This window comes from Lithobates pipiens, unplaced genomic scaffold (genome assembly GCF_037356315.1).
Source record: "Lithobates pipiens isolate NorthernLeopardFrog02 unplaced genomic scaffold, aLitPip1_a1.2 Scaffold_16, whole genome shotgun sequence".
NCBI classification, from domain to species: Eukaryota; Metazoa; Chordata; class Amphibia; order Anura; family Ranidae; genus Lithobates; species Lithobates pipiens.
Window position 1 is genome coordinate 452372802 of NW_027507748.1, and position 24982 is coordinate 452397783.

The 24982-nt window shown below is 42.4% G+C and overlaps 1 protein-coding gene across 6 annotated transcripts in view; it reads right to left on the bottom strand.

The window, feature by feature from the left end:
* LOC143983299 (serine/threonine-protein phosphatase 2A regulatory subunit B'' subunit beta-like) overlaps positions 1 to 24982 on the bottom strand; it is a 128912-nt gene that overhangs the window by 49442 nt on the left and 54488 nt on the right. For all 6 annotated transcript variants that reach the window (XM_077482819.1, XM_077482817.1, XM_077482818.1 and 3 more), the window contains 7 exons: positions 21711 to 21896; positions 13108 to 13211; positions 11439 to 11541; positions 11078 to 11152; positions 6893 to 6979; positions 6447 to 6600; positions 5720 to 5768 (listed from right to left, as the gene is read on the bottom strand). In XM_077482819.1, the coding sequence (XP_077338945.1) occupies positions 5720 to 5768; positions 6447 to 6600; positions 6893 to 6979; positions 11078 to 11152; positions 11439 to 11541; positions 13108 to 13211; positions 21711 to 21896 (758 nt within the window). The remainder of the gene's footprint in view (positions 1 to 5719; positions 5769 to 6446; positions 6601 to 6892; positions 6980 to 11077; positions 11153 to 11438; positions 11542 to 13107; positions 13212 to 21710; positions 21897 to 24982) is intronic.

Sequence of the window (24982 nt, forward strand, 5' to 3'; positions counted from 1 at the left end):
TGTAGTTTTCAATGAACTAGCACGGCGCTGTGAGCCTGTATAAAATCAGACTGTTATGTCTATGTTAAAATAATTCTCTTTCTGGTCATCGAGTCAAATATTTCATTGGAAAGCCCTCAATATTTTGTCCAGACCTGCCACTTGAATGGAATCCCATGCATTTCTTTACAATGGGTACAATTGTCCCCAAACAAAAGCCAAAATTACAGTTATAAATTTGCTCAAAAACTATTTTCTCATCACGGTTTTGAAAAGAAAATGTCCATTTGACCCAACCATTAGAAAGTCAAACGTTACAAAAATGGATATTTTCAGATAAAACAATTCTAGTGGTGTAAGGTATGCTTTATATAGACTGTCTGGAAGAATTGCAGTGAGAATGAAGAGAACAGATATGTCTGCAGTATTTTTAATATAATTCCCCCTGTAGTTAACCACTTCAATACCAGGCACTTAGACACCTTCCTGCCCAAGCCAATTTTTAGCTTTCAGCACTGTAGCAATTTGAATGACTATTGCGCGGTCATACAACACTGTACCCAAACAAATTTTTTATCATTTTGTTCCCAAAAATAGAGCTTTCTTTTGGTGGTATTTAATCACCTCTGTGATTTTATTTTTTGCGAAAAAAAAAAAAAAAAAAAAAAAAAAAAAAAAAAAAAAGAAGACCGAAAATTTTGAAAAAACAAAACAAAATAAAAAATAAGTTTTTGTTTCTGTTAAAAAATGTTGTAAATAAGTTTTCTTCAATGACGGGCACTGATATGGCTGCACTGATAAAAAAAATTAGAATATCATGCAAAAGTTCATTCATTTCACTAATGCAACTTAAAAAGGTGAAACTAATATGAGATAGACCCATTATATGCAAAGCAAGATAGTTCAAGCCGTGATTTCCCATAATTGTGATGAAAACCCCAAATCCATAATCTCAGAAAATGTGAATATTGTGAAAAGGTGCAATATTCTAGGCTCAAAGTGTCCCACTCTAATCAGCTAATTAAGCCGTAACACCTGCAAAGGGTTCCTGAGCATTTAAATGGCCTCAGTCTGGTTCAGTAGGAATCACAATCAAGACTGCTGACCGGACAGTTGTGCAGAAAACCATCATTGGCACACTCCATAAGGCGGGAAAGCCTTCAAAAAAGGTAATTGCAAAAGAAGTTGGATGTTCCCAAAGTGCTGTATCAAAGCACATTAATAGAAAGTTATGTGGAAGGGAAAAGTGCGGAAGAAAAAAGGTGCACAAGCAGCAAGGATGACCGCAGCCTGAAGAGGATTGTCAGGAAAAGGCCATTCAAAAAAAAGTGTTGGGGACATTCACAAGGAATGGACTGAGGCTGGAGTCAGTGCATCAAGAGCCACCACACAGACAGATCATGGACATGGGCTTCAAATGTCCTATTCCTCTTGTCAAGCCACTCCTGAACAAACATCAGAAGCGCCTTACCTGGGCTAAAGTAAAACAGACCTGGTCTGTCACTCGGTGATCCAAAGTCCTCTTTTCTGACGAGAGAAAGAACCAAGGACCCAGAGTATGGAGGATGAATGGAGAGGCATACACTTGCAAGATGCTTGAAGTTCAGTGTGAAGTTTCCACAGTCTGTTGATTTGGGGAGCCACGTCATCTGCTGGTGTTGGTCCACTGTGCTTCATTAAGTCCAGGCTCAACACATCCGTCTACCATGAGATTTTGGAGCACTTCATGCTTCCTTCCGCAGGGGGGGTTCTATGGGGATGCCAACTTCATTTTCCGGCAGGACTTGGCACCTGCCCACACTGCCAAAAGCACCAAAACCTGGTTCAATTACCGTGGGATTACTGAGCTTGATTGGCAAGCAAACTTGCCTGACCTGAACCCCATAGAGAATCTATGGGACATTGCCAAGAGAAAGATGAGAGACATGAGACCAAACACTGCAGAAGAGCTGAAGCATCCTGGTCTTCCAAAACACCTCAGCAGTGCCACAGGCTGATAGCTTCCATGCCACACCGCATTGAGGCAGTAATTGCTGCAAAAGGGGCCCAAACCAAGTACATATGCATGCTTATACTTTTCAGAGGTGTGCTATTCTATATACAATCCTGGTTTTATCGATTACATGCAATATTCAAATTTTCTGAGATTGTGGATTCGGGTTTTTCATGAGCTGTAAGCCATAAACATAATTATAACAAATCACGACTTGAACTATCTTGCTTTGCATGTAATTAGTCTATCTCAGATTAGTTCCACCTTTTAAGTTGTATTAGTGAAATAAATGAACTATTGCACAATATTATTATTAGTCTGCCCTCACGCTAAACTGCTGGTTGTCCGTGTTTGCATGCAAAACTGACAGGTGTAGTCTGATGCATGCAAACCTTAGATGGCCACTCTGGCAGCTATCTACACCTGTCTAAAGTAACCATACCGTAAAGTTTCAAGGATCTTATTTCTTTTCATGTATCATGGGACACAGAGTCAGGCTAATATTCATTACCTGCTGGGCTATACTTCATCAGGTGAATGGACACTGGTAGACCAAAGGTCTTCAGACAGGAAGTGATCTGCTATATAACCCCTCCCATACAGGAAGTACTTTAGTGCTTGCTACAAAACTAAATGCTCAAAAAAAAATAAAAATAAATAAAGAGATCTGTGTCCCATGATTTACTCAAATAAAAAAGATTTTACAAGTATGACAAAAAAAATCCTATTTTCTCTTTTTCATACATCATGAGACACTGGACTGGGAGGTCCCAGAGCAATAGCCTTGAGGGGATGGAGATACCCTGCCAAACAATAGCCATCAGAACTTATACGGCAGCCCGCCGTACACTGTGGCCTAAAGCCCTATCCTCGGCTGCTTGAACATCCACATTTGTGAACGTATGCACTGAAGACCAGGTAGCAGCCTTAAAAATTTGAGCCACAGATACCTGATGGTGAGAAGCCCAGGAGGTTCCTACACCCCTGGTAGGATGCGCTCTCAGCCTAAAGGGAGGAGCTTTACGTTTCAGACCGTAGGCCTGAATGACCAATTGACAAACCCAATTGGCAATGCAAGCTTTGGAAGCTGTCTGCCCAATCCTTGGATCTCTGCAGATCTAGACAAATGAACCTTGACTGCCTAGACAACGTCCAAATAAAGGAGTAGTCTCTCTTCTGCCGAGTGATGGCGAGAGAAAAAAAAAAAAAGGCAAAATAATGTCCCGATTTAAATGAAAGGCTGACACCACTTTTGCCAAAAAGGATGGAACAGGTCGAAACACGACTGTCATGGTGAAGGATCAAGTACGGTTCCCTGCATGAAAGGGCCGCCAACTCCGACACCCTTCTAGCTGAGGTAATAGCCATCAGGAACGTTAGCTTGTGTGACAGCAAGTCTAATGGAATTTCCTTAATAGGTTCAAATGGTTGTTTCTGTAACAGACAGCACAAATTCAAGTCCCAAGGACACAAAAGTAACCTAATATGGGGGGGGAGTGGGGAGCAAGCGAGTTGCCCCTTGCATAAAGATCAGTGAATTGGAGGCAAAAGGCCTTTGGAAGAATACTGATAGGGCCGGAACTTGACCTCTCATTTTACTCAAAGCCAATTTGAGTTCCAGAAAAGAAAATTCCGAGGATGCCATTTTCTGGCTGCACACCAAGCAATACAAGTCTTCCAGACCTTATGATAAATCTTCCTAGTGACAGCTTTTCTAGCATTCACTAGAGTAGACACCACTGATCCCGAGATGTCATGGTCATTGTCATGGTCATTTAACACCCTGGCTTCAATAGCCATGCTGTCAAATTTAGAGCCTGTAAATTGGGGTGGAATATAGGACCTTGAGACAGTAGATTGGGCAACCTGGAAGTGTCCATGGCCCGTCTATTGTCAGTCTCACAATCTCCGGGAACCAGGGCCTTCTGGGCCAGGCTGGTGTCACCAGAATAACTGCAACCCCCTCTCTCCAAATCCTGCGCAACAAATGTGGGAGGAAAGGGATCAGAGGGAAAGCATAAAACCAGGGAGTACTGGCTTAATGGAGCTATCAGAGCATCTGCTCCAATTGCCAGAGGATCTCTTGTTTGAGACACAAACTGCCGTAGCTTGTTGTTGAACTTGGATGCCAGTAGGTCGACCTCTGGCCATCCCCAATGTTGGCAAATTTCCTGAAACATCTCTGGGTTTAGGGACCATTCCCCTGGGCAGAACTTTTTGCAGCTGAGATAATCTACCTTCCAGTTATCTACTCCCAGGATATGTACAGCCAATATAATTGGCACATATTCCTCTGCCCAGGCTAGTTATGTAGTTCAGCTCCTTCAGAGCTGAACGACTGCCGGTACCGCCTTGGTGGTTTCTATATGTCACTGCCGCTGCGTTGTCGGCCTGAACCCTGATGGGGCAGTCCTGAAGCTTCACCATCCAAGACCGTAGGGCCAGATGCACTGCCCGTAATTCTAGAATGTTGATGGACAGGGTCCCTGACCATTTCTCCTGAGCTGTGAGCCCATCTAGGGTCACTCTCCGGCCTGAGAGACTGGCACCTGTAGTCCGTACTCTCCAAGATACCAGGACATTTTCCCTTTCGCAGGTTCTGATCCTGCAACCACCAGTTTAGGCTTAACCATGCCTGAGGAGATAAGCACATTGGATAATCCAGGGCTTTTCTTCCTCTGTTCCAAGCCAACAAGATGTCTTGTTGTAAGGGCCTGGGTTAGAACTGGGCATAGGGCACTGCCTCGAGGGACACACCATTGTGCGTCATCATACAGATAAAAAAAAAAAAAAGAAAAAAAGTACACTTTGCAAACACCCACAGCTAGCCCAGAACACCCCCCCCCCCCCCCCCGTATGGTCACCACACACAGGTGTCCAGCATTTAGCTAGCTTGAATGATTGTTACAATCACTGGGACACCCCACAATAATAAAATAAAGGGGTTTCACTTACCTGTCTAGGCGCAGGGCCACTTAGAAACGGCCAAATATTCACCCTTCACAGTGAGTTCCTGTCGCTTGGACCTTCAAGGACTGGGTACCCTTTTCATGTTTAGGGTCCACTCCCTTGGACCTGTACAGCACCCTCCAGGAAATGCCTTAGCGCTGTAGTGTCCAGGATTTCCACTCCGCAGGGTCCAGCGTCCAGAGGCCACATTACAGGCAAAACCTCGCAGGATCTTGAGTCGTCTTTGCAAGGCTCGGGTACCATTTATCTAAGCATAAAAGCCTGTGTCAAATGGATCCCATCAGTCAATCCCTTGATTTTGGAATCATTTGTGGGATTAGAGGCCTGGAGCTCAGAGAGCTCAAACAAAGAGTGCCATCCACCTTGCAGACACTGGTAAAAAAACTTAAGAACCTGTATGGGCGGGGTTATATAGGGGATTACTTCCTGTCTGAAGACCTTTGATATACCAGTGTCCATTCACCCGATGATGAAGTATAGCCTAGCAGGTAATGCATATTAGCCTGACTCTGTGTCCCTTGATACATGAAAAAGAAATAAGATCCTTGAAACTTTGCGGTATGGTTACTTTAGACAGGTGTAGATAGCTGCCAGAGTGGCCATCTAAGGTTTGTATGCATCAGACTACACCTGTCAGTTTTGCATGCAAACACGGACAATAGGACTGCACTATACAAGGTCTTACCAAATGCAATAAGCCAAAATGTCGTCAGACAGAATTTCCTTACCCAACTAGAATACAAATGCCAATGGAACACAAACAAACATTCTATTTACCGTGTTACAGCTCCTGAGAATATTCTTTCAATAATTCTGCTAGATATGGCTGTGGGTAAGGAAATGAACAAAAAAAGTGCAACATTAGTATGTTTCTCTTTACATATGTTTATAATATGAAAAAAAAAAGAAAAAAAAAAAAAAGAAAGTGCCAATTTGGTAGAGGTGCTTAAAAGGAAGAATGAATACGTTAAAAAAAAAAAAAAAAAAAAAAAAAAGGAAGGAACAGAGTATACTGTATGCCAATGAATAACACAAGCCAATGCCATACCAAAGCTAACAAACAGTAGGCGCTGAGAACATAAGCCACACGCCTCAAAGCTTTCAGTATCAAGAATACCTCAAAACTGAAAAACAAAAAATAGAACTGTGTAGAATGTTTAACAGCAATTTAAACTGGTTTTGATTCATACTCTGATAGCAACATCACCAACAATACACAACAGTACTCCAAATATATCAATGTGTGCCAAAAACTGTATGTTGTCCACAGGCATCAAGTAGATTCTAATTGTAAAGGAAGTATAGGATTGGTGGCCATGTTGAACACAGACAGTTCTCATTTAGAACACACTGATAAAAAAGGAGGAATGTGCAGCTGTTCAGTGCTCAGAATGTTTGTGTTTATTCTAACTTGATAGATGTGAACTTTCTGTGGTGTGCCTAGTAATATAAAAAGTAATCATAAAAGTTTACACGATACAGAACACTCAAAGGGTTGACCTACCATGATCATTGTGTTTGGAAAGGTCCTGCTCATCAATATACAAATCATGGTCTGTATCCAGCTCCCAGAATTTACAATAGATAACATAGAAATGTTCATATGAAAAATAATCTATTGATTGGTTGATGTCTTCCTCCTCTAGCAAGGCTATGTGCTAAAATTAAAGGAAACACAGAAGTATAGTAAAGGCTTTGCTGAGAGTATTGCAGTCTCATGAAGTACAGATACAATATCTTGCCCGAAAAACTTGGTCCAAATTGGCCTTATTCTCCCCTTCCCTATGGAGAATAGAAGGCTAGAAAATACACTGTGTGCACCACAAATGCCTGCCCGTTTTTCTATGGAAGACAACTGTTCATTTAAGGGTAGCCTAGATTGCACATGGGGGGGGGAGAGAGAGAAGGAACAAAACCTGTATCAAGACAAAACAAAACATTCAGTCTTACCTGTAGAAAGTTGCTCTTCCTGAGTTCTGCACATGTAATGCGACCAGACCATGACCTATTTACATTATAAAATATTCTTTGAACAACCTGTAAGCAAGGAGAAATTTTTTTTTTAATCACAGCAGCTCTGCAGAACTAGAGAAAGGGTTTCTGGTTTTGCTCATGTGCAATTCCAATGGTATAAAAATGTGACAAGCTGGTTGTACCCAAACTGATAGATTGAGCAACTTGTGTACAATCAGTATGGCCATACATGGTTTGAATCAAACCGTCTATAGCTGGCTTAAGATGCTCTTTTTTTATACCCAATCATGGATCTGACCTGTTGCCAATTTACCGGATAAGTTGAAAAATGTTTTTCCAGCATTTCCTTGTTAGTACCACTTACTTTGCCAGCTTTTTGTTGCCTTGTCCCAACTTTTCCGAGACGTGGTGCTGCCAATTTCAAAATGACCCTTTTTTAAAAAAAAGAAAAATGCTATATTCTCTTGGTCTAGCCAGTTCCCGACCGGCGCACGACGATGTACGTTGGCAGAATGGCACGGGCAGGCAAACTGGCATACAGGTACGTCCAGTTGAATTTGCCGCCCTGCCATTGTGTGCGTGCCACCAGCGGCGCGCGTGCCAGTTGGGACCCCCGTGAGTCTGGTCACGGGTGCTGTGGATTCGATCGCCACAGGCATACCCGCGATCGTCTCACAGGGAAGGAGAACGGGGAGATGCCATTGTAAACAGCATCTCCCCGTTCTGCCTAGCAACAAGTGACACTGATCTCTGCTTCCTGTGATTGGAGCAGAGATCACCAACACACAGCCCAGACCCCCCCAGTTAGTAACACGCCCCTAGGACACACTTAGCTCCTACACTGCCACCCCCTGGTTAACCCCTTCACTACCAGTGTCATTTACACAGGAATCAGGAATTGCTGTATAAATGACAATGGTCCCAAACATGTGTCAAAAATGTCCGATGTGTCCGCCATAATGTCGCAGTCACAAAAATTGCTGATCGCTGCCATTACTAGTTAAAAAAAAAAAAAAAAAATGGTTTTAATAAAAATGCCATAAAAACATCCCCCATTTTGTAAACTCTATAAATTTTGCGAAAACCAATCAATAATTGCTTATTGCGATTTTTTTTTACCAAAAATATGTAGAATACATATCAGCCTAAACTGAGGAAAAAAATAAATTTTTAAATATATTTTTGGGGACTATTTATTATAGCAAAAAGTATAAAATAATGTGTTTTTTTTCAAAATTGTCGCTTTTTTTTGTTGCAGGGGTGATCAAATACCACCACCAAAAGAAAGCGCTATTTGTGGGGGAAAGAAAAAGGACGTCAATTTTGTTTGGGAGCCACATCGCAGGACCGTGCAATAGTTAAAGCGACACAGTGCCGAATCGCAAAAAAAGTGGTCTGGTCATTGGCCTGTAAAATGGTCCGGTCTGAAAATGGTTAAACATTTGATATGTTTTCCATTTTCTATTGTGAATAAAATATGGGTTTATGAGAATTCATTGATCTTTGTTTTTATATAGATTTTACACAGCGTCCCAACTTTTGGAATTTTGGTTTGTAATAAAAATGAACTTTTCTCCATTTTGCAAACGCACTTGATAGTGAGCCTGGAAAAGTGGAATTAATACTTACCTGTAAATTCCATATCTTGCAGCACAGTACAGGACACAGACGGAATAGGAATATTCATACACTATGTAGACACCATCGGTACGTACCTTCAGGTGACTGAACACTGGTAAAGCTTTAGCGAACACACCCCCTGGGCATCTCCCTTACAACCCTATCCTGCTCATTAAGTTCTCAGTTTTGTTACAAGCAATGGAGAGTTAACCAAGGAATGGAAGAGAAGGGGTGGCCTGTGTACACCAAGATATCGAATTTACAGGCATGTCAAAATTCCTCTACCTCAAATATACACCAGTACATCCCTAGGCAATGAATAGGAAGGGTGGGCAACAATGAGGCAAGCCCAATTGTGCCAACAGGCCCAGCACCAAGGGGCAAAAGACCCAGTCTCAGAGTTGCCATGAGAACCCTGCGGAAAAAAGCTGCATCAGAAGACTGGATGTCCACCTGGTAAAAACGTTGATAAAGTATGAAGAGAAGACCAGGTAATGGCCTTACTTAAAATGTGCTACCATTGTTTGGGGCTACTACTGCATACAGCAACACCAATGTAGGGGGCTACTACTGCATCCACTGACACAAACTTTGTTGGTTACTACTGCATCTACTGGCACCAGCTTTGGGAGTTATGAATGTGTCCACTGTCACCAGCGTTGGGAGTTATTACTATGGTCACCGACACCAAATGCTGGGAGTTATTATTCCACTCTCCGACACCAATGCAGGGGGACATTGTACGCCAACTTCATTGTGTACATTGCGACACACTGCAAAAAATGCAGCAAGATAAAAATTTGTGTGTGTTGAGGTATGAAAAAGTGTTAGCATTGCGTGGCTCTCCGGAATTGTTGATGCCTGTACTTGATGCAGTAACTGTAACAGATTTCCCACCACTTTTAAGAGTGTGGGCACTTCTTGACTGTGAAAAGGGCTTTTGGGAAGACCTGGTGGCCTTGGCCAAGTATTGTGCTAAAAGGAAGCACTGAACTTAGATTTTGAAGATGAAGTCTGGTTAGAGCAGGTTTTGAGGAGCAAGGGGCCTCTGGAAGGTGGTTTTGCAGGTTGCACAACACTCCCTCTTCAATGCAGTGACAATCCGGGGGAGAAAACACTTCCATGGCTTTGGCTATAATTTCCTCAATATTCTGTTCTTTTGTGTCCGATTCCGTTTGAGAAATGGAGTACAAGAATCACTGTTTTTGAGCAGTGGATGAAGAAGTTTTACACCGTGAGGTGAATATATTTCAACAGCCCTGTTTGTATACGGTATATGGTCAGAGAGATACACAGAGTTGCCCTGTCTTACATGTTCACAATGCTGGACAGTTTATTTAAAGTCCAAGCTTCACTCGTCATGGTGGGGTCTTTAGGGATTGGGTTCCAAAGCGATGGACAATGGTCCTGGACCTGAATATCATCCTAAGGCTAACTCAACGCATTGCACCAAGTACTAAGTGGAGCGCTCACCCAGGATCCAGTGCCAAAATCACCATTACAGGCTGCCCCCACAGAGTGAGTTCTGGCTACAGCTGCCAGGTTTTTACTGAGGTCGTGCTGATCTGGATACATTGTTTATTTGCTGGCATTAGAAGACAGTGAGGACTTGATTGAAGAATTGGCAAGACAAAATAATACTAGTTAGGAGAAGTCTGGGCTCATCTATGAGAAAAAGGGCCTAAACCTTCGGATACTAGCACAAAACTAAGGACTCAAAAAGAAAAGATAATTATAGGGGAGGCCATCAGTGGGTGTGTACTCAAAATCTTTGCCAGTGTCCAATCACCTGAATATACACACCTATATCCCAGAGTGTATGAATGTATTGCCTGTGTCCTGTAATGTATAATTAATAGTTGGTATTAGGTCAGTGTCCCCTTTCATTTTAATGGTTTTGAATTGGCCCTGATCCAAACTTTTTTCTGTGCTCCATGCTCTGAAGTGCAGTGATCTACAAAGGAGCCCCACAACTGGATAACCTGATGTGTGTGTCCATAAACCACTCAAGTGGTTGTCAGTCACATGATCACCAGTATCAATAGTGGTCAGAAGGAACGTTTCTGCCTAGTTACTTTGTATCCCCTTTCTACTCATTTACAGCAGCTTCGGCTGTGAAGTGAGAAATAAAAATGTCAGGCAAAGTCACATCGTAAAAAAAGGAAATAAAACAAAATTTGAGAATTTTTGGCACTAAACTCACAACACAGTACTGAAAAATTCCCAAGATCTAAAAAAAAAAAAAAAAAAAAAAAAAATCAAATCACTTGTCTAACCATACAAACTTGGGAATATCCATCAGAGACAGCAGTGCCTTTAGATCTCAAACTGTAGGCAATAGCCAAAAGTGCATTGCCATTTTTCAGAAATTCCAGACAAAAAGCAACATTTGCAGGGAAATGCTTAGGCACAACTAATTTTAAACATTCCCTAGCAGATAGCCAATCTACCCTTTTTGCGTTTAGGTCTACTTTAAAAAGGCATATCATATCAGGTAACAAGCTAGAACAGTTTAGAAGATATGAGGAAATTGTTACTTACTGTGGTTATGTAGCGGGAATGAAATTCAGAGGCCTCTCGCAAAAAAGTTAGATGTGGGTGTGTGTTTACCACATCCTGCACAATAGAAAAGCAATGTAACATTAACAGTTAGAACACAAAAATAGTAATGGATTTATTCACATATAACTATGCATTTAGATTATCTATACCACATATTCCGCAATTCTATTTGCTCGCTTAAAATTTTCTTTGTAGGTCTTTAAATAGAGAAATATTTGCTTTATGGCTTTGAATTTTTACACGCATGCAGTATCATCACACTGGTGCTATACAGTAAATATAAATCTAGTAATAGGAGCTGCAATCCACAACATACATAACTTGGAAATTCAATACTTACTTGTAAAAATGAAATAAAATCTTCTTGTTCCAAATAGCTGCAGCTAGGCTTGGCAAGAAGCTGAATAAACTTTGCAGCCTCATCATGGCAAGTGTGTAAGATTCTAAGGAATACAGTACAACAACCATAAGGGACAAGAGATACACTTTTCATTAGTTTCTTCAGGGCTGTTATTTTTTTCAGTGTCAACGTTTATTTTTATATTTTTCAAATGGTGCTTTGTACCCTAGAATAGATTCTCCAAGATTAAAATACACACACATCCACTGTAATGGAGGAGCACAGCTGCAACACTTCATTCATTATGGCTTTGTGGGACAGTGTGCAAACAAACTATTGTTAGGAAATCATGCCTCTGAAGTTTTGGAGATCGAAAACAAATGAAAGTAAATATGAAACTCCCAATCTATTAAGAAGGACCCCCCAATAGGTGTTGTGACACATGGCCTACATGCAGTCATGCTTTACCAAGTTTGGCCAACATGTCTGCCCTTATTACAATGAAGTGATGGCCTCAGCAGGCTGGATGTTATTCACGAAGTCTAAACATAGTACAGTTTAATGTGATCTCTAGGTCATTAACCACTTCAATACAGGGCACTTTTACCCCCTTCCTGCCCAGGCCAAATTTTCAGTTTTCAGCACCGTCGCACTTTGAATGACAATTGCGTAGTTATGTAGTGCTGTACTCAAAACAAACAGAGCTTTCTTTTGGTGGTATTTAATCACCATTGGGTTTTATATTTTTTGCTAAACAAAAAAGACCAAAAAAATAATAATTTGGTTTTGGTTGTAACATTTTGTAAGAGTAATTTTTCTCCTTCACTGATGTGCGCTGATGAGGCTACACTGATGGGCACCAATAGGCTGTACTGATTAGCAGCACTGATGGTGCTGCACTTATTGCACTGATTATCAGTGCAGATGTCCCCACAGAGAAAAGCCACATATCCAGCTCTCATCTGCTCACGTGCTGTCCATGTGAGGAGAGGAATGCCGATAACCAGCACTTCCTATTTACACTGATCAGCTGTGATTGGACACAGTTGATCACATGGTAAGTATGTCCTAGGCTCTTAACTGATCAAATATGTGGTGTGTCCGAGGGACATGTCACTTCGAATGTTGTGCTGCGCACCTTGTTCTGAGGGCAGCATTTATAACGTCCACTCAGAATAAGGAAACCCCAACCCAGGCCTTTATTCTGCTATAGGGTGGGCAGAAAGTGGTTAAAGAGTGTCCATGTGGGAAGTGAAGCGAGTTGGAAGGATTTTATAATCATCAATCAGCTGATGCACTTACAGGGTTCCAATGAGGAAAGTGGCAGAGTCGGAATCCTTTTAGACATGATTTCTCTTTGGGAGTATCTCACCCAAAAATGACACTTGCTACTCCCCCCCCCCCACACGAAAAGGAATGGTATAAGTTTTAATATGATCTCAAAATGTAATAAAGGGATGGCAAGAGACAGCCTTGAAATGTAATGACAATGGAACCATTGTAGACAGACAAGAAGTGCGATGTCTCTTTTGGGGTTCTCTCCCAACTTCATGCAGCAACATTTTAGTAACTGGTTTTCCAAATTGGATGAAAGGAGTTACAGCATTCGCTGAAATGGGTTACAACACTTTTCACTGCTTTTTGTATAAATATGACCAAGATAACTTACTTTCTCCACATAGCCACAAACTTGTGCACAGACACATATCCAGTCCTCTCACCACCAGCTGCATAAAATAAAGGAGCTTTCCAGTAAAGTGGACAGTCACAAGCCTAAAACAAAACCAAAATGTAAGAATAAAAAAGTTTGTCTATTTAAAAGCATTAGGCCTCATGCACACTGGACTTTTTTTATAGCTGCCGTTTAAAAAAAAAAAAAAAAAAGCGAAATAGCGATACAGCTAGAAACTTTAAAAGGAGGCAGAAAAACGCTAGTACAAAAACACTCTACAGCTTACGTTACTGTTTTTTTTTAGAACGTCCAGTGTGCATGAGCCCTTACTGCACATTCACCAACCATATTACATTTATTACTTGTCCTATATATAAAAAAATAAAAAATAAAAATAAAAAAAACACACACACACAAAAATGCCAGTATGGGTTTCTTGTACCGAGAGAGAATTGCTGTTGCCAACATTTCATGCAGCCTTCTTCTGCTCAGTATCTTCTGCTATTCTTTGAAAAAAAAAACTCCTTAGTAGTTACGGATTTAGCTCAGTGCTGAGCAGGAATCCCACCTCCAAAAAATTAAAGCGGAGGTCCACCCTAAAGTGGACCTTCCGCTCATTGGAACCCTCCCCCCCCCTCCGGCGCCACAATTGGCACCTTTCAGAGGGGAGGGGGGGTGCAGGTACCTGTACAGTACAGGTATCTGCCCCCACTTCCGGCGTAGATTCTGCAGAAGGTACGCCCCTTTCCGCAGAATCTACGCCCCTTTCTGAAGGTCCCCCGCTGCCTGCTGGGAAACACACGGATCCCAGAGACACCGGGGAACATCCTTATTGCGCAGCGCGACTCGCGCATGCGCAGTAGGGAACGGGAAATGAAGCCGAAAGGCTCCACTTCCTGATTCCCATACCCAAGATGGTGGCGGCAGCACCCGAGAGACGATCGAGAGATCGGCTTCGGGTGCCGACATCGCGGGCGCGCTGGGCCGGGTAAGTGTCATTTTAAAAGTCAGCAGCTGCAGTATTTGTAGCTGCTGGCTTTAAAAAAAAAAAAAAAAAAAAAAGGCGGACTCCCGCTTTAAGAATCCCACCTCCAAACCTTGCCATAAAAAGGTGAATTTGCTGCTTGACACCTTCAGATAAGTGGCAGTGTTTTCCCTCTCTCCCCCGTGCATAATTTGTGACACTGTATATGACGTGTCCATATTTTTGATTACTATGTAAACTTTATTACTCCATTTCAGATATGATATTCCTGATGAAGCAGAGGATATATTCTGTGACGACCCACTATACCGCCTGTTGTTTTATCCGAGTACATTAAGTTTTAGTGACATACATGTATTGATAATATGGATTATAAATATCGCTCTGGCATGAATTTTGTATAGTACGTCTCCTTTCGCATTTTAATATTCAGTTTTTATACTTTTCTGTAAAAATAAAAAAATTCTATTTTATATAATCCTTTTTGTGTATCTGTCCAAACTGGTACCAAGTTGGTCCATTTTCTTGCCCAATGGAGACCAATAGGGGACTAATCTTTTCCAAAACAATCTGATAAAAGGAGAGCCCCTATATTGGGGGATAGATTTGTTTTACGAATATGGGACTTCAGAAGAATTTCCCATCTAGATCTGTAATTACCATGCTGGCCATTGTCTTCTATTGGATTGTGTGGGGCTCAGTGCTCTTAGTTCTTAAGATGAAAGAAAGAGCACATGAACCTGTGTGAATACTTTGGGTGCAGAGAATGGGACAAATAGCAGTAACATATTGGAAGTGTCTGTCCCCTACTTTGAAGCACTGGAATTGCTAAGGAGTTCTGTAAATAGAAATATGGAGGTAGGCATCTTGAATGCCTACTAATGCCAAGTATTCACCTCATCTTGAGAGGCAATAACTGACCTTGTAGAGTCCATGCAAAACTTGTGAAAGCAAAAAAGGTATTTGTTTGGGAACCTTTAGGTCCAGGAAAGGGTGAACACCCCTGTTGGGTTTTGATATTGTAAACATTGCATAGAATTTTTTTAAACCTGTCCTCCAACAGGACCTGAACAACCACTCCCTGGGACAAGAGATGGTCCAAGGAAGTTCTAAATCTGAGCGTCCTTGGCTGGTTTGAGAAAACAAAAAACAATGGGGTAGAGTTTGGAACACTATTTTGTACCCTTTTGAAATCATTGAACCCATAGGTCTAAAACATTTGTGACCCAGAGGAATGCAAACTAATAAATGATCACCCACACTTAGGTTGAGGTTGACCCTCCATTGTGCAGAGGGCTTTGTGGCAGGCCGTGGGGGGGGGGGGGGGGGGGGGGGGTAGAGAGACTGGTGTTGCAATTCTTGCACTTAAAAGGAAGGGCTGAAATAATTTTTTGGAGATGAAGGCTAAAAGGGATGCGGCACTCTGTTGTGAGGAGGTATAAGTCCCTGAATATTGGGGGGTTGGAGCCTTTCTTTGTAGGAGAAGAACCTTTCCTCCCAAAAAATATTATATGAATTTAAGTGCCTCAAAGACATCCTGCTTCAAAGAGCATATGCATAAGAGGCGTTTTACAGGCAGCTTCAGCCAACCAGGCTTTCGGACGTAATATTCTGTACATATGGGCAGAAAGGAGAACCATTCGAAATTTCTGTTGTGTAATGTTCTAGGGTAGACCGCAGACTGGGTCAGGCCCCAGTCATTTTTTCCCATAGTCCCACCATTTAGGAGCAGGATCAGCTGCCCTCACTGCGGTCATCATTATCGTGCTATCGGTGGCATGACAGCCTCTGCATGGATGGCAGGAGGATGACATTGGAGGCAGTACAGCTCCGGATGGATGGCTGCCAAGTTAACTAGTAGGTGACTGGTTGCTAGCAACCAATCACAAGCAGGTTACCAAGAAAAGTTGTGCAGCTCCTGCCCTCCTTCCAGAGGTGTCCTGCCACCTTTGCCCCCCCCCCCCCTCCTATCTCGTAGGGTCCATGCAGAGCTGTCCTGCACTGATGTCCCCCTCCTTTCTCCCGGATGCATGCGTAGCTATCCCACTACCAATGTCAGCCTCCTGCCTTTCAGCTGGAGCTGTCTGCCTTCTGCTAGGGATGTGCCTCCTGCCTTGTGTAGGTAGGACATCAAGGGAGCTGTCAGTGTGAAGGAAGCTGGGGATGTGGAGGGGGCAGAGGCAGGAATCTGGAAGCGAGGGATTTTAAGGGGGGGGGGGGGAGACAAGGAAAGGAATATAAAAGGGGGGGGGGGGTGAGCACAGAATGTAAAGGGTGAAGAAAGGAATGTTAAGGGGGAATGAGGACAGGAATGTAAAGTAGGGGATGATATAAAAGGGAGAATGGAGGTAGCTATGAAAAGGGGGGGGGGGGTGAGGACAGGAATGTGAAGGAGAAGGGAGTGAGGGTGATGCAAAGTGGGGGGGGGGGCGACAGCGATGTGAGGGGGGGCTGAAGACAGTGATGTGGAGGAGGAGGGGGCTGATATAAAGGGGACAGAACAGGAATGTGGTGGGGAGGTGATATTAATGTGGGGAGTGAGTGAGGGGGGGGGGGGGTGGAAGACACTGCTGTAAAATGGGTTATGTGAATGGGGCTGAGGCTAGGTTTATAATCACTGCTAGCTGTGTTCTGCGTGTAGGCCGTTTTACATGCAGGAAAAAAAAAATAAAAAATAAAAATTTTCAGATTTTTTTATTTTTTTTTATTGTGCTGCACCAAGCTAGTTTGGCGGTCACACAAATGTGCAGGGGTTTGCCCAATGCTTCAAGGTGCCATTAGAAATCAACCATGCACTTCTGACCTATGCTGGAAGAAAATTTTAGTTACAGGGCTTTCAGAGAATTTTAATTCCATACCCCTGTTCTAGAGCATCAACACAGAAAAGTAAGGCTGAAGGCAGCATTTGTAAAATGTTACACCTGGGTTCTGTTCTGAAAGACAGGATCCTGTTGAGCATTCAGTCTAGGTTCACATCTTGGCATGCATTTTGTGTTTTTTTTTTAAATCACTGTATATAGCTGGTTGCTAAGAAGCGGAGCGGGAAGCTGGCAGCTGTGTCCTTAACAACTGATGAGTCATCGGCTGTCAGCAGGGTTCCCACTGACAGCTGAATGCATAACGCACCCCCCCAACCCATACCCTTGTTGATGGGGACAGGGGCCTCTTCACCACAACCTTGGGCTGTGGTTGTGTGGGTCTGTGGGAGGGGTATTATAGGAATCTGTAAGATCCATCGTCAATCACAATGCCCCCGGACCCATAAAAAAAAAAAAAAAAAAGGCTCCGCTCGCCACAAACCCTCTGTGTGACATTCCTTAAATAGCCATGGGGCCTTGTCACCTGGTGACACCGCCCCTGTAATGCCGCCAGGTGGCTCCGCCCCATAGCCATTTAACAAATGTCACATGGTGGGGCAGGCAGACTGCGTTAGCATTCGTGATGATCTGAGCCCCCCCCCCCCCCAATTTTCCGGGTCTGGAGGCATGGTGATTGATGATGGATCTACATCAAGGGACATTGTATTTTAATTTTTTTTAATAAAGGAATTGTTAAAGTCTTATATGGTCTTTATTTACTTTTACACTTTTTTTGGTGAATGGGCAACTTTTTTTGGGGGGGGGGGGGCGGGGCGGCAGTTTCTACCCCCCCCTCCCCCCCCCCCCCCACACACACACACACACACACACACACACACACACACTTTCTAATCCGGTAATTCTTTTTTTTCTAACAATCAGCGGTCAGCAGGAAACCCCGCTGAAGGGCGATGACTCATCGGTTAAGGACGCAGCAGCTGGCTTTACGGCCACTTTCCCGGTGTAAATAGTGCATAAATGGCAACATGAAATGTGGGTTGGTGCTTATGAAAAAGATAATTATTCAAACTCAAGACAGAACATAGGGAAAACAAGCTAAATGCTGGTATCAAGGCCAAAAGAAGCCATTACCAAATGCCCATACATAGCCCTGTAGAAATGACATTTTGCAATACAATTTCATGATAGAAGGCAGGCCTGTACGGGTGCTGAGAAATCCTCCTATTAATCACGAGCTGTATTTATCTTCCACACTATCTTGGGAATATATCCCACTAGGGAATTCTGGCATGGCCTGCAGAAGTATTAAACAAAGCGCAAGACAAAAACAAAGCACATTCCTTCCTTTATTTTTCAGCTGAGCTCTTTCAAATACACTAACATACAAACCTTAATGCATGCTACCAGTGTTGAGCCTATAATTCCATTTAAAAAAAAGTTTGTTGTGAGAAATATATATTCGGCAGCTGCTTAACTCTCCCTTTGAAAAACACTAGTGCCTGGCTGTCGGGTAAACCCAAATGCTCCAGAATTACAATCGCTATGTAGACCAGGAGCCCCAATTAGTCTTTCCTGCATACATGCACTCAGTGCAAAAAGTGTTAAAGTCAGGGACAGGCAAGAAGCTAGCATTTTTAGAATGAATCCTCAGTGACATTTTTTTTCCCTTGGAAGTTGTCTCTTTAATAAACTGCCTCTTCAGTAAAAGACAGCAGGTTACTATGTGCAGGGAGACAGAGCAGGTCAGTATTCATTAGGGTGGCACTCTGTACTGTACTGCTAAGATAGCCAACTTCCAGAAGGACGGATTTCTGCCCTGTCCAGGTCAAACAGAGAATACGTAAAGTACAGAGGAGTGTCGGAAACGCTTAGTGCAAGTCAACTGCAGGAGCTAAACAGACACCAAACTCTTAACCGGTGGCTTTCAGAGTTTTCACCCAAACCTACACTGCATATTTATTGGCTAATTTTATATACTATATATACACCACCATTGTTGGTTTCAGATTAAAATTAATTTCTGAAATCTACATATCAAAATGGCTTCTGAAGATTTTGCTTTTCTATGGACTATAAAAGCTTAAAAATCAATGGACAACATGGCTCAGAAAAAGACTGCAAAGCCTAGCAGTAAAATACCAATACATTACTTATCTAAACTTTGCTGAACCAAAAGAATTAATGACATTATTAGTGCTCACATTCTTCTTCCTAAAGATTAAAATCATGAAATCATGTATTGATATTCTAGCTAGTGCCTTGCAGGAGTATTCACCCCCCCGTGTTTTGTTACCTCACAACCTAAAATGAACACTGATTGTTTGAGGATTTGCACCATTTAATTTACAGAACATGCACACAACTTTGAAGATTATTTTTTTGGGATTGTGAAGCAAACAAATAGGACAAAATAACAGAAAAAGTCAATGTGCATAACTATTCACCCCCCTAAAGTCAATACTTTGTAGAGCCACCTTTTGCGGCCACAGATCCAAGTTGCTTTGTACAAGTCTATGAGCTTGCCACATCTTACCACTGGGATTTTTGCCCATTCCTCCTTGCAAAACTGCTCCTTCAAGTTGGATAGTTTGCGCTTGTGAACAGCAATCTTTAAGTCTGACCACTGATTTTCTATTGGCTTGAGGTTTGGGCTTTGACTAGGCCATTCCAACACATTTACATGTTTCCCCTTAAACCACTTAAGTGTTGCTTTAGCAGTGTGTTCAGGGTCATTGTTCTGCTGGATGGGGAACCTCCGTTCTAGCCTCAAATCATACACAGAGTGGTACAGGTTTTGCTCAAGAATATCCCTGCATTTAGCACTATCCATCTTTCCCTCAACTGTGACCGGTTTCCCAGTCCCGGCTGCTGAAAAACATCTCCACAGCATGATGCTGCCACCACCATGTTTGACTGTGGGGATGGTATTCTTTGGGTGATGTGATGTGTTGGGTTTTCGCCAGACATAGCTTTTCCTTTGATGGCCAAAAAGTAAAATTTTAGTTTTAGACCAGAGCACCTTGGATCCATACATTTTGTGAGTCTCCCACATGCCTTTTCGCAAACTCAAAACGTGCCATTTTGTGTTTTGCTGAAAGTAATGGCTTTCTCCTGGCAACTCTGCCATAAAGCCCAACTCTATGGAGAGTATGGCTTATTGTCACCCTATGTACAGATACTCCAGTCTTTGCTGTGGAAATCTGCTGCTCCTCCAGGGTTACCTTAGGTCTCTGTGCTGCCTCTCTGATTAATGCCCTCCTTGCCCGGTCCGTGAATTTTGGTGTGCAGTCGTCTCTTGGCAGGTTTGCTGTTGTGCCATGTTCTTTGCATTTGGTTATGATAGATTAGATGGTGCTCCCAGGGATCATCAAAGATTTGGATTTTTATTTTTTTATTTTTTCTGACTTGTACTTTTCAACAACATTGTCCCTTACTTGTTTGGAGAGTTCCTTGGTCTTCATGGCAGTGTTTGGTTGGTGGTGCCTCTTGCTCAGGTGTTGAAGCCTCTGGGGCCTTGAAAAAGGTGTGTATATGTAATGACAGATCATGTGACACTTAGATTGCATACAGGTGGACATCATTTCACCAATGATGCAACTACTCAAGGTAATTGGTTGCACCAGAGCTTTTTATCGGCTTCATAACAAAGGAGGTGAAAACATACGCACATGCCAATTAGCAGTTTTTTTTTCTGGAAAATTGTTTTATGCATATTTTTCTAATTTTACTTCACCAGCTTAGACTGTTCTGATCCATCACATATAATTCAGATTAAAAAACATTGAACTAAAGGCTGTAATGTAACAAAATAGGTAAAAAGCCAAGGGGGCTGAATACTTTTGCAAGGCACTGTATGCAACATGCTTGTCTTCCACAGAACTAGAAAAACATCCCTACTATTTATGAAGTAGCAGTGCATCTTTTCTAGATTTTATCTCCATAAGAAACACTTGTAGAAATGTAAACTATTTTAAAGGAACATTTGGTTTTAATTATTTAATTCATGCTGACATAACATACATATGAAAAGATCACAGGTTTTCACCGCTACACATTTTGGTTACATACATTTACATGCAAAGTTACTGTACCACGCTAGATGTAGATGCACCTGCTCAGAGACAACTTTTTTGTTGAGAATAAAATGTATGTATGTAGATCAATCTGGACTTGCAGTGAGTGATGGAAGCAGGAGAAAGGATATTTAAAAAAAGAGCACCACGGGAATCCACAAAGCATTTTAATTCTTCCTAAAGGTCAAATAGACAAGCCAATGGGTTTTTACAGGTTTCAAGGGATCTCCCATCAAAACCACAGAAATGCAAGCAATATACATAATTCAACTGATCAGCACATAATCAGTTTAATTTCTGTATGCTGCATGATTGTCAGCAGTCCTGATCTAGTGAGAACCCCCAAACACCCCTGAAACATGCACTGTTGTGACAAACGCTTTGGACTATACATTTGGTGTGTTCCCATTTTAAATCTTCTTTGCTCAGCTTCCAGGGCACCTTCCTTGCACAGGAGATAACTAACTTTACCCTTACATGCGTCACTAATCACAATTTAAAATCCAGCATCTTTCACCAGCACCCTTCAAAAGTAAAAGCAGTCAGTTTAATAGACATTACTCTGAAGTCTTGTAAGCAGCTATACGGTTACACGGGAATGTAGTTTTTCTGCCATTCAAATGGCACAAAAAACAAACGTTTGTGAGCACACAATGTAATGTTTTTTACAAGACAAAAAGGCACAAGTCAGAGCCTAAAACGCTGAAACATATGAAAAAATACCTTAGCTACTTTTCCCATATCTTCAAGCGTTGCCCTCTCATTCGGAAAAGCTGAAAAAGTGTTTTCAATTGTCAAAATTGTAGCATCTATATTGACATTTCCTTTCGGACATCCTTTAGGAAAGTAAAATTTTGGAATGTTCTGGCTCAAGACGGGTGTTCTTGGCTCTTCCCTACTTGGCGGTACCTAAAAAGATAAAAAACACGTTAATGACCTTTTGATCTTGATTTTTTTAAAGGTATTTTAAAAGCTGCTGGCACACCAATACATAAATCTAAAATGTTTGTCTTACTTAAAACAAGAACCAACATCTGCATTACTAGATTTGCATCCAACAAGTTGGGGGGGACACCACACACACACACACACACACACACACACACACACACTAAAGATGAGAGATCCTATCGCTAAACATTTTTTTTGCCAAAAACACACACAAAAAATAGCTACTCAGTGGATCTATTCTGTACTAAAAAAATAAAAATAAAAAACTGTAAATCTCGAGTTACATACTCCATTAATCCAACAGAAAATTAACACTTTCTAGAACAGATAACCCGTTTGGGATGAAGATGTTGCACCATAAATAAGGGTAACTGTAAAAGCATTATAAATCTTTTGGCAGGTAAAGCTGGTAACATGCATTTTAGCTGTATATTTAGCGGTTCAAACTGTAGGCTTTCAGCATGGAAGATCCCAAGGATGACCTTTTAAATGTACCATTGCTCCCTCATTGGCTAACCAACTGTATTCTTTTGCTGTGTAGACTGCATAGGTCCAGCATCTGGCAGTACTGACTGGCCCAAGAGCATTTATTATTCTACAAGATTTATAAAAGCACCAACAGTTTATGCTTCGCTTTATAACATGAGGGCAGACAGTAAAATTAAATACAGCAGTTAATCAGAGGGCCTTGCTCATTAGAGCTTACAATCTAAGGACATTACATATCAATCAAATCATTTGGAAGGCAACATCTTCACGTGTGTATTTTAGCTTTATACTTGCGTGTTTGCCTGGCATTCGACTTGCTGTTGACAAAAAATTTTCCTAAGTGGTCCTTCACACCACTGAGGGCACTGCGGGAGAGTTATTATACACACACACACACACACACACACACGTGTTAAGGCAGCACATTTATTTTAAGTGCATTAGCAATGCTCCTCAACACAGCATCAATGCATGGTAGTGTGTTACCATGCATTTCTGCATGCCATTCAGCATAAATGCTACTGCAATACACCAATATGGGCGTGCTGCAATGCAAAGGTGTTATGGGACCCTAAATTTTTTTTATAGCTGCTAAATAAATCTTAAGTAGTATTTTTTTATTTACATTTTTTTAAAATTGGCCAATCATCCTTACCTAGATGGATGCAGCATCGCACCACCGCCTCTTCACTGGGAACCGAGCCAAACAGAGCCCACGGTCGATGGCTTGGTTCTTTCACTTCAGAGTGGAGAGCTGCTGCCTGTCAATCAGCAGCTCTCCTGCTCTGTTCCTCCACGGTTACTGGAGTGCTGAGCTGTGGAGGGGCGGGGATCGGTTGTTTTAGTGGCTCGCTAAGACTGATATCAGTTCAGGCACCTGGCAGATCCAGATTTCGGAAGTTGGGATGATGCATTGCCTGGACTGATCTTGGTGACATCAGCAGGGAGCAGTTAGGCTGGACTTTAAGCCCCGCACGCATGAGCCGAATGTTTTGACCATGTGTATATCGGTTTGTCCGACATAAGTCGGACTTTTGGCCAGCTTCTGTAGGACGTGCATGTTGGAAAACCAGCAGTCTGACTCCTGATCAGTGCTCTTAGCCAATGGCAGAGAGCGCTGATCAGTGATCTGGTAGGAGGGCTGTCCCCCTGCCAGAACATAACAGCTCAGCGGGGGGAGATCGCTGAACTAACTTCACATGGTTAGTACAGTGACTCCGACTGTCAGTCCACAGTGTTTTTTTTTCTCATGCAACCCTTTGGGTTTAATGAAAAAAAACAAAAAAAACGGTTAGTGTGTACCTGGCTTTAGTATAACCTTTCTTGATTATACAATTATCTTTAACATGCTGTAAGAGTTTATCAAGTCTTGAGAAGGGAATATGCTCATATAATCAATATTTAGTGGTTCTGAAGGATCAAGGTTTTTTTATCCTCATGCAAGAAGGGAAAAAAACAAAAAACACCACACATGTGCAGCAGGGCCCCCAATACTTTTGTGAGCCCCATCGTGATCCAGTAATGTGGACAGGAGCCTTGGTTTTCCGGGGACTCCCGCCATTGGCTCCCACTGTTGTCATTCATAGCCAGTGAGCCAATGAGGAAAGAGGGGGTGGGGTCAAGCCAGTGTGTGTGCGCGCGTGCGTGCGTGTGCGCACGTGCATGCAGAGTAGTGGCTTGGGAGTGAGTCTGCTTGAATGCCCCAACATCAAGGCCATTTTTACAAGCACTGGACGACTGGAGGGCCAGTAAACAAGAGCACACCATATACCATAGAGTTTTACAATTTTTGCACTGATAGTTGCACCCATAATGGCAAGGTAAACGCATTGGTTATTGTATTAACTTGGTGAACAAACCAAAATTTTTTATATTTAGACCCCCCAATCAGCCTCATGTCCTGCACCTCGAGAGACTTCAGTTCCAATTCCTGCAGCATCGCATTTCTGTTCAGCCCCAATTCCTGTGCCTTCACACCTCAGATATACCACAATGTGTGTACCTGCAGAAACTTAAGGAAGGAGGAGGAAGAGTGTAGGTGTGCGAGTCTGTGTGGTTTTCTATTCACAAACTGATATCCTTAGCTGCTGACTGTAAATAACTTTCAATAATATCAGGGAGATGGCTGGGCCATAGGTCATTCTTAGTAGATATTTCCCATCATTGCTTCTGTACCACTTGTCCCCCCTGTTCTGAGCTCCACTCACCTCTCTTCTACCACTGCACTCCCAAAACATCCATCTCTAGTGCAGCCTCCTCAAACCTAATCCCCCACTGCACCCCATAAATACCTCTTCCACCACTATCACCCACACATCTGTTCCACCAACATTGCATTTGCACACCTTTTCCACTACCCCTGTACCCACGCTTGCTACAACATATAATCCGCAGCACTCCCCCCTTCCCACATCTATCCAATCACTGTACCTTACCATGGTGCATCTGTCCAACTACTGTACCCCCCCCCCCCCCCCCTCGCACATCACTCACTCCATTGTACTTTCTTGCAAACATGTTCCACCAGTGTAGGCCCCAGACATTGGCTGCAACAT